Source organism: Cydia amplana, chromosome Z (assembly GCF_948474715.1).
Source record: "Cydia amplana chromosome Z, ilCydAmpl1.1, whole genome shotgun sequence".
NCBI lineage: Eukaryota > Metazoa > Arthropoda > Insecta > Lepidoptera > Tortricidae > Cydia > Cydia amplana.
The window spans coordinates 18,908,292-18,925,098 of NC_086096.1; the positions used below are offsets into that span (position 1 = coordinate 18,908,292).

The 16,807-nt window shown below is 36.5% G+C and overlaps 1 protein-coding gene and 1 long non-coding RNA gene across 2 annotated transcripts in view; one reads left to right on the forward strand and one right to left on the reverse strand.

Annotated features, from left to right (window-relative positions):
• The window catches only part of LOC134660807 (uncharacterized), a 48,029-nt gene extending 43,125 nt beyond the window's left edge, over positions 1 to 4,904 (forward strand). The window contains exon 2 of the mRNA XM_063516606.1: positions 3,328 to 4,904. Within this exon, the coding sequence (XP_063372676.1) occupies positions 3,328 to 4,739 (1,412 nt within the window). The 3' untranslated portion in view covers positions 4,740 to 4,904. The remainder of the gene's footprint in view (positions 1 to 3,327) is intronic.
• Positions 1 to 16,807, reverse strand: part of LOC134660854 (uncharacterized) — an 848,341-nt gene that overhangs the window by 755,243 nt on the left and 76,291 nt on the right. The gene's annotated exons all lie outside the window — the stretch shown is intronic.

A 16,807-nucleotide genomic window follows, 5' to 3' on the forward strand; every position in this document is an offset into this window, starting at 1 on the left:
TATTGTAGGGTTCCATCAAGTATTTCGCTTTCCAAAAGGGTTCCGTCAAAAAAAAAGATTGAGAACCGCTGACTTAGATAATCTACTAATTTAAAGCTTATTTTATTATTCTAAATTATTCTAAATTCTTGCGGAACCCCTGCAGGGGTGTCGCGGAACCCTAGGGTTCCGCGGAACAAGATACTTACATTACCAAGTATGTACATCATGGAAGCGGCAATGTTCGTTAGGAATCATTCAAATTTATTCCCATTGCAAAAAGTAACCTCGAACCGACGTAATAAAAATCAACTTCTCCTGCCAATTTCAAGACTCGCTATGTATAAAAATGGTCCATACTGTCGATGCGTCACCATAGTAAACAAACTACCCGAACAGTTAAAACAAGAACCCGACAATAAATTATTTAAACGGAAACTAAAAGAGCTACTTATCGAAAAGTCGTACTACACAATAAACGAGTTTCTAAATGATGATACTTTGCTAGAATTTAATTCGTAAGGCAACATAACCTATCAACAATATGATCCCTTTCATCTTTTGTGACCTTATAATGTAAATAATTTTAGTAGAAAATGACATTAAATCCTTGATCCAGTTGCGTATTGACACAAAGCATTAACCATTAGTAGGTACTTATTTAACTTTGACATTTAAAAATAAACCTAGATATGTGTTTGTATAATATTAATAACCTTGGTAACCGAAAATGACATTTAATACAGAATTTAATTTCTCGAACATTATTTTAAGTGTTAAGTTAAATTAGATATGCATGCATTATAATTGGTATACTCACTAGAATAAAATACATATATATAAGTAGGAAATTGGGTACCTCATAAGTACTAACATTATGCGCCCTACCCGGGTGTCATGTACTGACTACATTCTACTAACATCTTCTGTAATGCACATGACTTTTAATGTTAAATAAATGAAATGAAATGAAATGAAATGAACACATTTTGAGAGTGGCTGATCTAAGTACCTATTTATTCTTGTGAAATAACGTTATTCAAATTAATAGTACGTACAATCATAAAAACGAAAACTTGCAATTACGCCGCATTACCACGTTGGATGGCGATGGCTAACTTTTGCATCATACCGCGAAAAATGGATATCAAAATTTCGTTATCTGCCTCTCTAACGCTCGAATATGGAAGAGCGATAAAGGAATTTCGTTTTCACATTAGAGCAGTGGTTCCTAACCTGGGGGTAATTACCCCCGTGGGGGTAAAACTGGTATTTTACGGGGGTAATAAGCTAACCTAATATAACAATACAACAAACGTACACGTTTTATTTTTTATTACCATTGGGAGGAGGGGTAAAATCAGGTTCCCTAGTTAGTCATAGGGGTGACCGGACTGAAAAGGTTAGGAACCCCTGCATTAGAGCCTCAGATTAGGTACGAACACGCGCGGGCATCAGAGTTCCTATCCCTAATTCTGTGCCACGCTCTTATTATTTTTCCTTATTTTATTAATTAAAATTACAATTACTATATATTCATGTTGATTTGTATTTTACTTTTTGGTTTCAAATAGTACAAGCTTTCTTAACATTTATGTCGGTCCATTTACGCTTGTTTTATTGGTAGGTAAAATGTTTATTAATTTACTAAATATATCCGTAAACTCATAAGGAAATAATAGTTGTTTTGAAGTTATTAGTCACAGAAAATAATGTTTATTACTCCAACAAAAAGCGAAACGGAAAACGTGTGTGTTATTACATATAAACACTATCAGTGTTAAAAATCTTCTCAATTGTGAAACAAAATTGTATAGTTGTGTGTATAATGAAGCTGTTGCGGGCTCAGCCGGGAGAGATCAATCGAATGCTTCTGTATGAGTGAACATGCTATGTGCTCTAACACCGAAGCCCGTTCTACCCAACGATGTGCATACATGTTCTAGATGTAAATGCGTAGGTTTATAAAGATCCTGAAGACGCCTGTTACTGCATTACTGCTGCGATAAGAACGTTCAATCCGCCATTCGTTTTGTCAAGGAAATTTACAGTAACAGTTCCCGTGTCTACGCCGCTGTACCTATAGTAGGTACTGCCGGAACAATAATGTAGCCACAGTTGCCATCCGAATGTCTACTTTGAAGTTATATTCGGTTGTATTGGCGACTGTAGCAACGTTACTGCCGCAGCGTTGACACGGACGTTGTCACTGTCAGTTTCCTTGATAAATTGCGTTGCTGTTGTTGCCGCATTGCCGTCGCGATTAGGACGTTCAATCCGTCATTCATTTTATCAAGGAGTTGACAGTGACACCGCCCGCGTCAGCGCTGCAGCAATGTTGCAAGTCAGCGTCCACATAAGTCGTTAGTAACTTAAGAATTCTCATCAATTCAGTATTGCTCCGCATAAAATAATGCTTATTTATTTAAATTAAACGAGGCATTCTTGTTTATTTATTTATTTATATATATATATATATTTCGGGGATCTCGGAAACGGCTTTAACGATTTCGATGAAATTTACTATATGGGGGTTTTCGGGGGCGAGAAATCGATCTAGCTAGGCTTATCTCTGGGAAAACGCGCATTTTCGTGTTTTTATATGTTTTCCGAGCGAAGCTCGGTCACCCAGATATTTTATTTAAAAAATGGCAATATCTACGTGTTATTCAAGATAATATTTCTATGGATACATGTATTTCTTTTACATTAGCAGCAGGTACTTCGTTTTATTGAACATAGTTTATTTTGTTGAAATACAATTTATAACAAATACCTATAAGTAGTAAAAATGTTCTCTCGAGTCATGGTTTTTAGGGTTCCGTATTTTATTGCATGGTTGGATGCCTAGGACAACCTTGAGTTTAAAACGTAAAAGGTTTCTGGATGTACCTGAACATATTAATAAGCTAGCTAATTAAATGTTTGGTACCAGTACAAATAGCTTAAAAATTATGTACAGTCGACATATAAGGTATAAAAATCACCTTTGCGATTTTAGCTGATTGCAAAATACATGTAGCTAGCGCATAATTTACCTATAATAAAACTGGTCAAGTCCGAGTTCGTTTAACTGTCTCATGTAACTTTAAACACAAAAACTTTTGACAAGAAGTATACTAAGCATAATTATGCGCCTACAGCGCCATCCAAGCGCATAACTACCGATCTAAACCGTTCTCACCCTAACGATCAAGGAGCAAGGCCTCGGACGGAAAGACGGACAGACGGATATGGCGAAACTATAAGGATGCCTAGTTGACCCCTAAAAAAACAATTAAATTTTTACTTCAAAATATAGAAAACCTCTTTTCCTCTTTTTTAATTTAGTATTTTCTTATATTTCAGGAGAAAGCTGTGTCGAGAAACCTTTGGCAACCTTGTGGCGGAACTACCAGCAATCTTCAAAGCCTGACGTGGTTATGAAATTGTCCGTTTCTAATTCCGGCTTGAAAGGCGCCACCAAAGAGCACGGTCTCACTGAATACTGGTCCCACCGAATCACATACTGTGCCAGTCCTCCTCATTATCCTAAACTTTTTTGCTGGGTATATCGCCACGAGGGGAAAAAACTGAAACATGAACTGCGCTGTCACGCTGTTCTCTGCGCCAAAGAAACTGTCTCAAAAAAGATCACGGAAGAACTCCAAATTAAAGTAAAACAAGCACTTCTTGAATTCAAAAAAGACCGGATATCGAAACAGAACGCCAGATTAAGCCTTGCTAATAGTGTATATGATAATCCAAGCATGCCACGAAGAAAAATTCTTCTGAGCGTCGGTGCAATGAACTATCGTCCACCTTTAGAGCGATCAAAATCCGCTCCAAAGCTTGGTGCTATAGAAGAACTATGTTCGGAGGAGGACGAAGAGGAAGCGGAAATGAATTCCAAGCAAAATATCTGTAATGATTGGGCAAGGAATTCCTTATCGGAGGATTCTGCCACGAGTTACTGTTCTTCGCCAATGTTACAACGCCTTAAGTCCCCACGCAAACTGTCCTGCCCGAGCGTAATGCACAGGACACGCTCGCATTCAGATAGTGGCCCTGTCTCGGATAAACTGATTGACCTCCTTGTGCAGGAAAGTCTAAAAAATATGGACGATAATTTAAGCGATAACGAAGCTAGTCAAAATGAAGCCAAGAAACAGGAACAAAGAACGCATACTTTAGAATCGATCTCCGAATCAAGCGAATTGCCTAATAATCCGACTTGCATGGGCGAGAACAGAAATTTGCAATTATTATCTCAAAGTAACTTCCTCGTCACGGATAGCGACGACGGATCAGTTTCATCGGGCTGCGAGACGGCCAGCACGGTGAACTCTGACGCCGAGCCGACCTCGTTACCATCGCACTACGTTCAAGATGAGGTTAAAGAATCTTCAGAAAGCGTACAGAAGATTGCTGCCTCGGAAAGGATACAAAATTTTGAATGCATCGGGAGTGAGGGCGGCTGCTCGAGTGCAGTTGATGCTCAAAATGAAGTAAACCTTGTGCCAATTGGAGAAAAGAGTTCGTTCCGGCGCCGATCGACATATCCACCACTACGCATGAATGCCGTGTTTAATGAATTCGAAGGCAAGTTTGAGTCGCTTATTAACAATGGCACAGACATGGACAGTTTAAATTCTAGCTCGGAAACGGACGTTTTTAAAAACTCAGGGGACAACGACAGTGCCTGCTCTGATGAGTCTGGATACTCGGAAATACTCGAAAATGGCAAAGATAGTATCATCGGTAGTACTATTATGGTTTAAAATAAATAGTGAAATCAATTTATATTTTTCGGTGACTGTATAAATAAAACTCATATTTAAAATGAATAGCTCCAAATGCACCGTAATGTAGACAAAGGTTACTAATAGTTAATTCTTAAGCGATTTAGTGTGGGCGCATAGAAAATTGTACATGTTAATTATGTGTGCTGAATTGCTGATAAGTACCTAGTAGAATCTACTAGAATGTTTTTTATGTATATATCGTAGCTGTAACTCCTAATTCTCAATGATGACTAAAGAACACGCAAAATTGTGTTTGGTTGCATAACATACTCGTATATTAGCCTGTTTGTCGCGGATGCCCAGTAGTCGGTTCCAGATCTGAAGTGTTGTACGTAGCTATTTACTGTCATTGGATTACATTTACATGTCAATTCGCCAGATCATAGACCTCTTAATTATTTACACGGCATTGGGTGTTGATTATAAGTAGCGGGTAGTATGGACACATAAATTAGCGGATTTATTCATATTACATTATAACAGTAACTTTGAGATTGTACTTAGACATTCCATAACGAATAAAAACGTAATATTGGGTCATTCATTATTGTTCATCGTATTATTGTACGATACCTAAAGAAAATAAATATGTGAATAGAGACGTGAATCTTATTAAATAACCTGCAAAATTACCATTACTGCTTAATATACATATCAGGATATTGGCCTGGATAAATGATACATTTTATTGAAAAATCTTTCTTCTTGGTCCTACAAGGATACTTTTTTTAAATATAACTCTGTCATTTGTATTTGTTGGCATTCCGATTCCGTTTTAACCCATACAATTTTTTGTTACTATTTTATAGATATTTCCTCTATTATAATCCTCATTTATTTATTTAAACTTTATTGCACAGTAAAAAAATTGTACAAAAGGCGAACTTAATGCCAGAAGGCATTCTCTACCAGTTAACCCTCGGGCCAAACAGAGAGCAAGCAGTAATAGGTGCAAGAAAAATTAAAAGTACGAACAGTTTAATATTAAACATAAATTTTTATGTTGTACAAGATACTATTTCAAATATACATATTATTATTCTACAAGTATAAAACATAAAACAGCTACGATGTTGAATACGTACCTATATTAAATTACTTTGATGAGATGGCGAAACTATAAAATTAACATTCAGATGTCAACTGCAGCTGCATTAATGTTGCGACGTTACTACGGCGGCGTTGATGCCGCCGCTGTAAGTATCTGTAAATGTTCTTGATAATATGAGTGACGGATGAAACGCCATAATCGCGACAGTAATGATGCGTGTCCCTCATTTTATCAAGGAAATTGACAGATACAGTGGTAGCATCAACGGGCGAGTAATGTCGCAACAGTATGAAGCTAGTTAAAATCCGAATGTCACCTTTATGGGTTCAATTTAAATGTATTGACTACGGAACCATTGACACCGAGGCTACGAGGCCACGACGTTACAGGAGAATGTTTAAGAATCAGTTGTCATAGCTACGACCTGATTCGGGTTGTAGACTCAGACTACCCTTAGTCTCAAGTTATTGACCGCCTCCACCTACAACATATTCGATAAATTGCTGTCGCAGAAAACATAATTCGTAACTTTACACATTCTAATGTCAATATGTCGACTAACGACGAACCTAACTGAAAAAAAAACTTTACCTACTAATTGGAAGATGTAGGTATATTGGTAATTGGAGAAAAGTTAAAACAATTTAATTTACTGTTGTTTATAAATAAATACTCATTACTCGCATTCGCTTGTATTTTACAAGTTAGACACTAGTCATCCATTGTGAGACTTGCGAGATAGCACCGAATACAACTTTTCCAATCAATACGATGTTTTGTTTACGTCGTCCTTGTAATATTGGATATCCAGTTGGGTTTGTTATACTCCAAAATTCACGTAGGTACATACAGTTGTGTGCAATATAAATATAATAATATATTAGAATATCAGTCGATAGGAAAATGAAAATTAGGGGAAAACTCAATAGGGGAAAGATCAATTATATTGGATCTTTTTCCGTAGTCAACTAGGAACCCTTATTATAGTTTCGCCATGTCCGTCTTTTCGAGACTTGGTTCCGTGCTGCAAAGCTGAAATTAAGCATACATATAAATCAACCAATCCGGAAAAGTCGTAAACAAAAAAGCGGCCAAGTGCGAGTCGGACTCGCCCATGAAGGGTTCCGTATTTAGGCGATTTATGACGTATAAAAAAAAACTACTTACTAGATCTCATTCAAACCAATTTTCGGTGGAAGTTTACATGGTAATGTACATCATATATTTTTTTAGTTTTATCATTCTCTTATTTTAGAAGTTACAGGGGGGGGGGGGGACACACATTTTACCACTTTGGAAGTGTCTCTCGCGCAAACTATTCAGTTTAGAAAAAAATGATATTAGAAACCTCAATATCATTTTTGAAGACCTATCCATAGATACTCCACACGTATGGGTTTGATGAAAAAAAAATTTTTGAGTTTCAGTTCGAAGTATGGAGAACCCCAAAAATTTATTGTTTTTTTTCTATTTTTGTGTGAAAATCTTAATGCGGTTCACAGAATACATCTACTTACCAAGTTTCAACAGTATAGTTCTTATAGTTTCGGAGAAAAGTGGCTGTGACGTACGGACGGACAGACAGACGGACAGACGGACAGACAGACAGACATGACGAATCTATAAGGGTTCCGTTTTTTGCCATTTGGCTACGGAACCCTAAAAATACCCATACAATAGTAGAAGCGATGGATTCTAAAGTAGAATCCTGAGCGTAATGAGGGATTGAAGTGTTAACGCCCAAGACGAAATAATTTTGATTCCGTGTGACACTTTCGTTTTTTTTAGCATTAGAAATAAGGTAAACAATCTTGATGTGTCTTTTTATTGAAAAACACGTTTTAAAAATAAGTCACGGCAAATATGTAACAATTATGAATCTAAAACGATCATTTATATTCTTCTGCTTTCATAAGTAATAGTTACTGATTTTTAAAAAGGGTTTTTCTATTAAAAGACATATCAAGATCGCTTACCTTCTTTCTAATGCTAAAAAAAAACGAACTACAGTAGAGTCCGATTAGTACGACTTCGCATATAACACCCAACCGCTTATAGCGACGTAAGTATAGGCACTTGTTTGGTTTTAGTATGAGCTACTATGAAAGTACAACCGTTTATTACGACTCCGCTTATAACGACCGATCGCTTTTAACGACGGAAATTGACTCAAAATCCGTCCCTCGAGTCCGGTTACAACGACGAGCGACGTAGTTTTTACAAATAAATAGGTAGAACTGGTAAGAAGCTTACTCCGCCCCGCGCACCTTACCACCCTCCCCCTATTGCGTATACACAGACACAGGAGATGGTCATAGGAACACAGGAGATGGTCATAGGAACTGTGTGATAAAACAACGTCAGATCCCCAAGAATTACGACTTTTTATTTTACGGGATTCGAGTAATTTGCGGATGACGAGTGAGTTGACTACGCGTACCTTGAAAAGTGTGGCTTCTTCTAAACACACAGTCTCTCCATTTAAGACAAAGTGTAGTAATAGTAACGTAGGTAAATAAATATTTTAAAGGAAATGTTTTTTTTTTCTTTGATTGTCGCATAAGTATTAATAAATACAAAACGACGTAATTATTTTGATTAAAAAAATATATTAAAATTGGCAGTTCGTTTTGTACGACGTCCGGTTAGTACGACGTAATATCCGCGGTCCCTTGGGCGTCGTTATAACCGGACTCTACTGTATAATATTATACTGTACTTTTATTCGTACTTTTAATCACATCAACTATGAGTAAAATAAAAAAAATCTTAAATAGGTAATGTGCAAAAAATGTAAAAATAGTGTGTGCTAATAGAACAGACAAGTGTTACTTTGATCCCTCCTAGCAGGGAGGAAAAGTGCCACTTTGATCCCTCCTAGCAGAGAAGAAAAAGCTCTTTTCCGAATAGGTGGTGTGAAACATGCTTTTTTTTGTTTTATTCGCTTATACTTATAACTAAATAGTGTGGAAGATCGTTGGATATGTCTTTCAAAATAACAAAGGGTCTCCAACAACCATGTTTAGATAAAGTGATCATTTTCGGAAATGATCGCTTCGAAAGAAAAGTATATGTAGGTATCCTCCCCCCCCCCCCCTTCCTCTAACTTTTGAAACATGGGTCCAAAAAAAAAGAAAAAAAATCTGTTAAAAAATATTAATAAAAACTTTCATAATAACAGGTTAAGAATGAGATCAGGAATAGATAGATATGGATCTTATCCCGAATCCCGATTTAATTCTTAACCTATTATTAAAATCAGAATACGCCTGTTACTACAATCAAAGAAAATTTGAAATAGAGGTGGATTAAATTGTCAAAGTAAATTATATATCAACAGTAAATTTACTGCCATCTTTCGACAGAAGATTAAAACTTTTAGAACGCCATTTGACTTTGATCCTTATTATTTCACTGATATATGTTAAATTTGTTAAATTATCAAAAGTGTCGCCATCTAGTCGACACAGTGAAATAATAAGGAAGGAAGGGCAAAGTCAAATGGCGTTCTAAAAGTTTAAATCTTCTGTCGAAAGGTGGCACTAAATTTACTGTGGCTACTTAATTGACCATGACTGTAACTCTTTATACACTATTGTCTTTGCTACAATCCTACAACAACAAGCTCCTAAAGCTAGTAGTGACTAAATATAACCAATTCTTGCTACAAGAGTTGTAATAAACGGAATACTGCCGCTAGGTGTCGGTAGCGGTCGACTATGGCTACAGCTCTATTTTGTACAAGGTAGTTAGTGGTTAAGGCGCATATCTATAGATGGCACTGATGGCAGTGAAATACAGCAAGATAATTACAGCTTAAGAAGGCCCCCCGTCAATTGTGAGTCTTAAACCTCTAGGAACTAGGAATATAATCAAGTGACCAGGGGGCCGATTTTTGAATTTCGACTGTTCGATTTCGTGTATTTCGTTCAGTAATATCTCCAATAGTAGGCATGTAAATTCTACTAATAGAATTGAAAACGAGTGGTCAATGGCACTAGATTTCCAATTTATATCGCTCGTATTTCAAAAATCAGCATTTCGCCGTTTTCCACCGATTTTCGAGTGACGAAATCGAGCGATCGAAATTCTAAAATCGGCCCCCAGGCTCGTGTCCTGATGTCGAAAGATCAGTATTGTTAGTACTATTATTTATTCTGTGGTATTGTATAGTATTATTTGATTGAATGTTTAACAGATTAAACATTTTAAACTGTTCGTTAACATTAGGTGCCTAACCTCTGTAACTAATAGAGGAATTATTTAATATAACTATTAAGATTGACATTGGAACTATCCGAAAAAGCCCAATTACCCAACCCGACAACTCAATCTCGGGTCTCGGATACCGCTCTAACGATTTCGATGAAATTTGCTATATGGGGGCGAAAAGTCGATCTATAGCTAGGTCTTATTATCTCTGGGAAAACCTGCATTTTTGAGTAAGTATTTATATGTTTTCCGAGTAAAGCTCGGTCTCCCAGATATTAATGCGTAATGTGCAATAAACGTTTTGAACTTTGAAAACATAAATTAACTACTTAATTGAGGATTGTAGCGCGTTTATAAATAAAGCGGTTAGTGTTCTTAATCGTAAATCCCATAGATCTACTCTACAGTCCCACTTACAGAACAACTTGTGTATCGTACTTATTCTTGTAGAATAAAAGAAAAAAAGTTTAAACCTATGGTACCTATTTTGTTGATACATGGACTTAAAAATAGAAGTTTGCAATTCGTCTAAATCTTTGTTTTTAATGTACATATGTTCATTGATTACTCTGTTAGTCTGATTTGGAGAATTTATTTTTGTTTGAAAGGGTGTGCTTTAAGTATAGTTGATTCCATTGTCATCAAGTCAGGATATGATGACGGGATCCTTGAGAAACCGAAGGGACTCTTCAAATATTACACGCACGCATGAAATGTTTTATTGTACGAGTAACTGCATGGTGCATTTGCTCTCGGTAAGCATCATTTGGTAAAGTGGCATTATTACCAACATGAAAAAAACCGCAGCAGTTACCACAAACAATTATTAGTATTCAATAATCAATACTACTTATACATATTTAATTTGGAGATTGAAATAATGGAACTATTTCAATTTGGTTTCAATTATTGAAGCTTAGGTACCATTTATCCAGGTCCAACCCTAATTAACCAGTTAGGTTTCACTGTAAGTACCTATACAGGATGGATTTTCTTTTTGGGTCAGTGAGGGCAGCTACCAGATCCCGTACTGCTACGAGAAAACAGTCTTAGAAGACCTTCCCTCGATTTCAAATTAATGAAGATTGGCTTTTACAGATTTTGGAAAAAACATACAGGGTGGAGGATTTACAAAAAGTAACGATATCCATCAAAACATAATGGTGTAGGTATATAGGAACCAGTTCAATACATAGGTATTAAGAATTATATAAGAATATGTATTAAGTACTTATTAACTTACTTATTAACTATTAACATGTTTGTCTGTGTTAGGCCCCGCACTGTAAATTAACTTCTCCTATGTGCGGCATTTCCTTAGGTAAAGTAATTTTTCTCACCGTTTTTTCTCAGAAATGTAGGTACGCGTACGCTTGTTTGAGATACTCAAGTGAAAAATCATAATATTCATTGCTGAAACCGTGCCCTTTAGAATACAAGACCTTACAAATACATTGACATATCTAAGTCAAACAAAATGCACAATAACAATGGACAAAAATACCAGTAGTCGTTCAATTTTACGCTGTATGTATCAAGGTGCATTACTTTCCCAGAAGTGCAAGGTGGTCACAAGCTAGACTTTTGTTCTAATGTTGCACCGATATTGAACAAAACTATGCTGCCTACCAAAATTATAGACGGTCATAAATTTACCTTAGTTACTTTGGTGTGGACAAAAGAGAAGGAGATGAAGGAAGGTGGTGACGTTGGCAGTAGCTAATAAAGGTAATGTTTTGGCGACAATTGTGTTTAAGAACAGAGGAAGCAACAGGTGGCTTTGTTGAAATTGTCTAAATAAAAAGCATGAAGTGTTAAAAAATGGATACCATTTAACTATTGTGCAATGGCGCTCGCAGTCATTTTCCATAGCCAAAATACCAAAATGGAACCATCAAGATATCTAAGTCGTCATAAGGTTACCGGCATTTTATTCAGAAATTGTAGAACATGCACACATATTCATGAAGCTAGGTTTATTTATAATTCAATAAATGGTAAAATAAAATTATGAAATAAAAATAAAAATTTGTTTTTACTTGGATGTTAACACATCAATGTGCAAGTGGGTACAAAATAATTTAATAATTACTAGTATTACTACGCGTTTAGTTTTTCATAAAATTTGGCAAACCTATCAAACTTCGTCGCTTTCTAACAAACAGAAATGTCTAAATGACGGATAAGGACAAATGATAGGTACTTAATTAAGAGCTTGTTAGGCTTGACGCCCTTGACGAGCGTTTATGAATACCTACTTACCTAATACTGTGCAATAAAACTTTATCGCACAGTAAAATATGTAGTAACAAGAGGTGTAACTTTAGGCCAAACAGAGAAGCATAGTTGGTGCGGGCGGGGTATCTGAGGAAAAAACTAGACCAACAGTCCTACGTTAAGGCTGAATTTACACATTGTTTAGTGTTCAGTGCTAGTACATATTTCAAATATAAAATGTCGCAGTTGGTTGGTTGGATGAATAGGACTGAAGTCTAGTCTTATGAGTGTTTCATCTTTTCATACCTACTTCTATACATTTAACATTAAACAATAAATATTAAATATTATTAATTACATTTTTAATTACATTTTAAAATTAAAATTTTAAATTAATACATTAAACTAAAATGATGCATATACATATATTCTTTTGTCGGAGAAGTACTTTTGAATTTAGCTCCTATTTCAAACTTATGGGATTAGTTGGCCCAGTTTTTGGGGGTGTACTCGTAAGTAGGAAAGTGAGGCGAGGGCAGAGACGGGTAATGAATGCCGCGCTCTGCTTTGTCTCCGTGGCCAATCGGCCCGCTCTCGTTTTCGGCAGAACTAGTGTAGGTCGGGGGCATACCATGCCAAAACACTCAGTAAAATACGTTTTCTTTTCGCACTCTCTTACCGCTAGGCCACCAGCGTTTCTCAGCTAGGTATATTTCAGCTTTACTACATTATGTATTAATAAAGGTCGTTATTCATCGTATAGGTAGGTAATAGACAATAAGGTATTTTTAGGGTTCCGTACCCAAAGGGTAAAAACGGGACCCTATTACTAAGACTCCGCTGTCCGTCCGTCCGTCCGTCCGTCTGTCACCAGGCTGTATCTCACGAACCGTGATAGCTAGACAATTGAAATTTTCACAGATGATGCATTTCTGTTGCCGCTATAACAACAAATACTAAAAACAGAATAAAATAAAGATTTAAGTGTGGCTCCCATACAACAAACGTGATTTTTGACCGAAGTTAAGCAACGTCGGGCGGGGTCAGTACTTGGATGGGTGACCGTTTTTTTGCTTGTTTTGCTCTATTTTTTGTTGATGGTGCGGAACCCTCCGTGCGCGAGTCCGACTCGCACTTGGCCGGTTTTTACAGTACATATGGTGCTACTTTACCGCCCTAGTGCGATAACTACCACAATACGTGCCTATGTTGAAAATTTAAAGGGCCATATGTTCTGTAAAAAGTTGTACAATACACGTGCGTAAAGGTATGTAATTCGCAACTCTTGTCGATTTAAAACACTCCCATGGCCGTGTTTCAATTTATCGCCACTCGTTGCGAATTTCCTACTTTTCGCACTTGTAATGTATTATTGATGGCGGCGCTCCCTGTGTACCCAGTGGGCAAGCGCCGCGCACCGCCGCCGCCACAGTGATTCCGAATTGTCGGAAACGGTGTCGCGCGCTCCACTTCCATTTTGGGTTAGCTTCCTCCGCTGATTGCCCACGCCGGAATAATTGTGGGCCTTCTTGTGAACTATCATTACTAAGACTTTTATTGAGCACCCGCAGAATTTCCATCAGCTACCATTAATGTGATGTAAACGTCATTAGGTATATTGAGAAGAAACAAGAGGGAGTAAAGAAAGAAATGAAAGATAGATCATAGAAAAATAAGGAACTAAAGGGGAAAGCCTTTCTTGTCACACGTGTCTCATGTCTTTTGTATTCACTAATTATCTTTAATAATCTTTAAAAATAGCGTTGTTGTCTCTTTCTTCAATGATCATAGTTTTATTTTTTAACAAATTTGCAATTTGACTCGCTTTGACAACAATACGCTTGGGCATGAGCAGAAAGAAACAAAAATCTATGTGTTGAACAATACTGTAGTAGGGTACGTAGTGAAAGTTGCTACATAAAAAGGTAATTTTAAAAAATTACCTACCGCTCGTATGAGCGTATCTACACGGTTTATACAGTGAAACCTGGATAAGTGAGACTTCAAGGGACGAGCAGATTTGTCTCACTTAAAGAGGTATTTCACTTACCCAGGCTCTCAGTTAGCCAGGAACAAATAAGTGTCTGTCTCATTTACAGAGGGTCCCATTAATAGAGGTGAGAATAGAGGATATATTTCAGTTATAGAGGTGGTTAATAAGGTATTTTGTAATCATCTTTAAAAATAAATAAGGTAAAATTATCCTTGTCCCTAAATATTTTTTAAGTATGTTTAAATATTTATTTGAATTTATTTTGAATGATTCTCCAAAGGATAGATTTTTTCAATTAAATTTGATACGGACTTCATTGCGTCTTAGAAATGTATTAAATGAAAATCTGTTTATTCGTGTTACTTATCAAAATTTCAGCTTTTGTTTCGATAGTTTTAACTACATAAAGTAACTAAATGAAACTTGAAGTCGTTTAGACACAATTAAGCAAATGCGGAATTTGTGCATAGACTAAGAGTTAGTAAGAATACGGAAATTGATCAATAAAGTCCAAGTTAGAGAGGTCATAGATTGACGTTATCTCAGATATAGAGGTCAATTCCTATACAATTCTAAAAAAACAATTAGAAAAATGTAGTCTTATAAATATAGTCTCAGTAATAGAGGTAAAATACACTCTCTGTCTCACTTATAGAGGTAAATGTGACTATAAAATCACAACAGCTAATCCCAGTTATAGAGGTTCGTTTTTTCTCACTAATAGAGGTAATTCAGTGCTAAAGTGTCGGGACCGCACCATGAGTCCCAGCTATAGAGGTTTCTCACTTATCCAGGTCCCACTTAACCAGGTTTCACTGTACTTGCATTCGTCATACCTAACTGAATTCATTTTTACAGACATTTATTTCTTAACTTGCTCCGTTAGTTACTTCACTTATTTACTTCCCTATTTCCTATTGATCTGAAATGTTGCATAGGTACATTTTTAAATCGCATGACAATGCAATATTATGATGACATGGAGCTGAGCTGATCCGAGGACGGAGACAGGAGGTGGTCATGGGAACCCTGTGATAAAAATAACGCATAGTGGCATAGTGTGTTTGGGGTTTTTAGAATTATCTCGATGAGCATTAGTTGCCTGTGGAAAAAAAGTACAGTATTTAAGCGATAAAAACTCGTACCAAAAAGAAAATTTCATGCCAACAACTTATTGACAGTTGTGTACTTGTCTGGTACCTGTTCTTAAATATACATACATAAAACTGTACATATTGCCTAAACAATGGCATCTAATCATATTTTAAACTGTCGATCACGTTGGTACAGTTATTTTCTCGTATGATTAACTCCTTTTGTTGGACAGAAGTGTGTCAATTGTCATGTAACAACGTATCGTGAGCCTTACCGCCATACCGCGCGCGCTGCGGAGCGCGTCCGGCGAGATGCCTCTGATCTGTGATAAACTATCGGCCGCCACTTAGCCGTCCGTCGCCGTCGCCTGCTTCAACCGCCGAAATTACCTCAATCTATTTATTGCTTATTAGGAATGTCAAATAGCAAATTAGCAATCTCCTAACAATAAAAGACTATTATTTTGAAAATGTACTGTTTGTTATACATATTTCAAATAATTATATATACTCTCTTGGCCGGTTTCGACCACGACTGCTTGAACTCCGCTGCTGAAGACATTCATGTGCCCGTGTGTGGCATAATATTACTAATCTTAATATTACAAACTGGAGCTCTATAAATTTAAAAACCTTCAACTAATTTTACGAGCCTTTGCTGGCCTGCTACTCCAGCCTATACCGATGATCAGCTGCCAGAAGCCCGGATCTAGTAAATGAGGGTAGTAGGCACATTAAACTAGTGGGGTTTGTTGCTCTCAAAACTGTACCTTTTTCCGGGACTAGTAGCTTCTAATTATAAGTATTTAGTAGGTAGATACTAGTCATGCCTACAAATACAAATTAAATAGATAGGTAATTTGGTAATTATTTGGTAAAATTGGGAAAATTTCGCCCGTGCCGCGCGCGTAAATAGGTTGACGATACATCTGCCCTTACAGTTATTGCGGTTGCTTTCATATGAGTTTATAGACTTATACATACTTACATGAACATTAACTCAGTAATTTTATAACTCAAAGTTACGTTAGTACCTAGTTGTTTAAGGCTTGCCTTGCACGGTTAACTGTTGATTATTTGCTTCGACACGGTACTACCTAAATTGCAGGTGCCATAAATAAATAAACTAGCAAGCCCATCCGACCGCTATTTGTGTCTATCGGCGAAAGGTAAAGGCTGGTGGTCACATTTCTTTATTTTTGTGAATAGGCGGACTTTGTTTGTAAAGTGCCGCTTTGAAGAAAGTTGTAAAACATTGGTTTATTGAGCTTTAGTTACCCACCTACCTTAGTACTCCGTTATACAAATAAACAACGTTTTTTTTTATAATGAATAGTTGTCTGCTTTTATTAAAATTGGTTTGGTGTTCACAAATAAAATATTTCGTTAAAGTCGTTCTAAGCTCTGTTTTTCCCAATAAAATAAATGTATAAAGCGCCTAATTCGATGTATTTTTTGCTTAAATTAATATTTTACA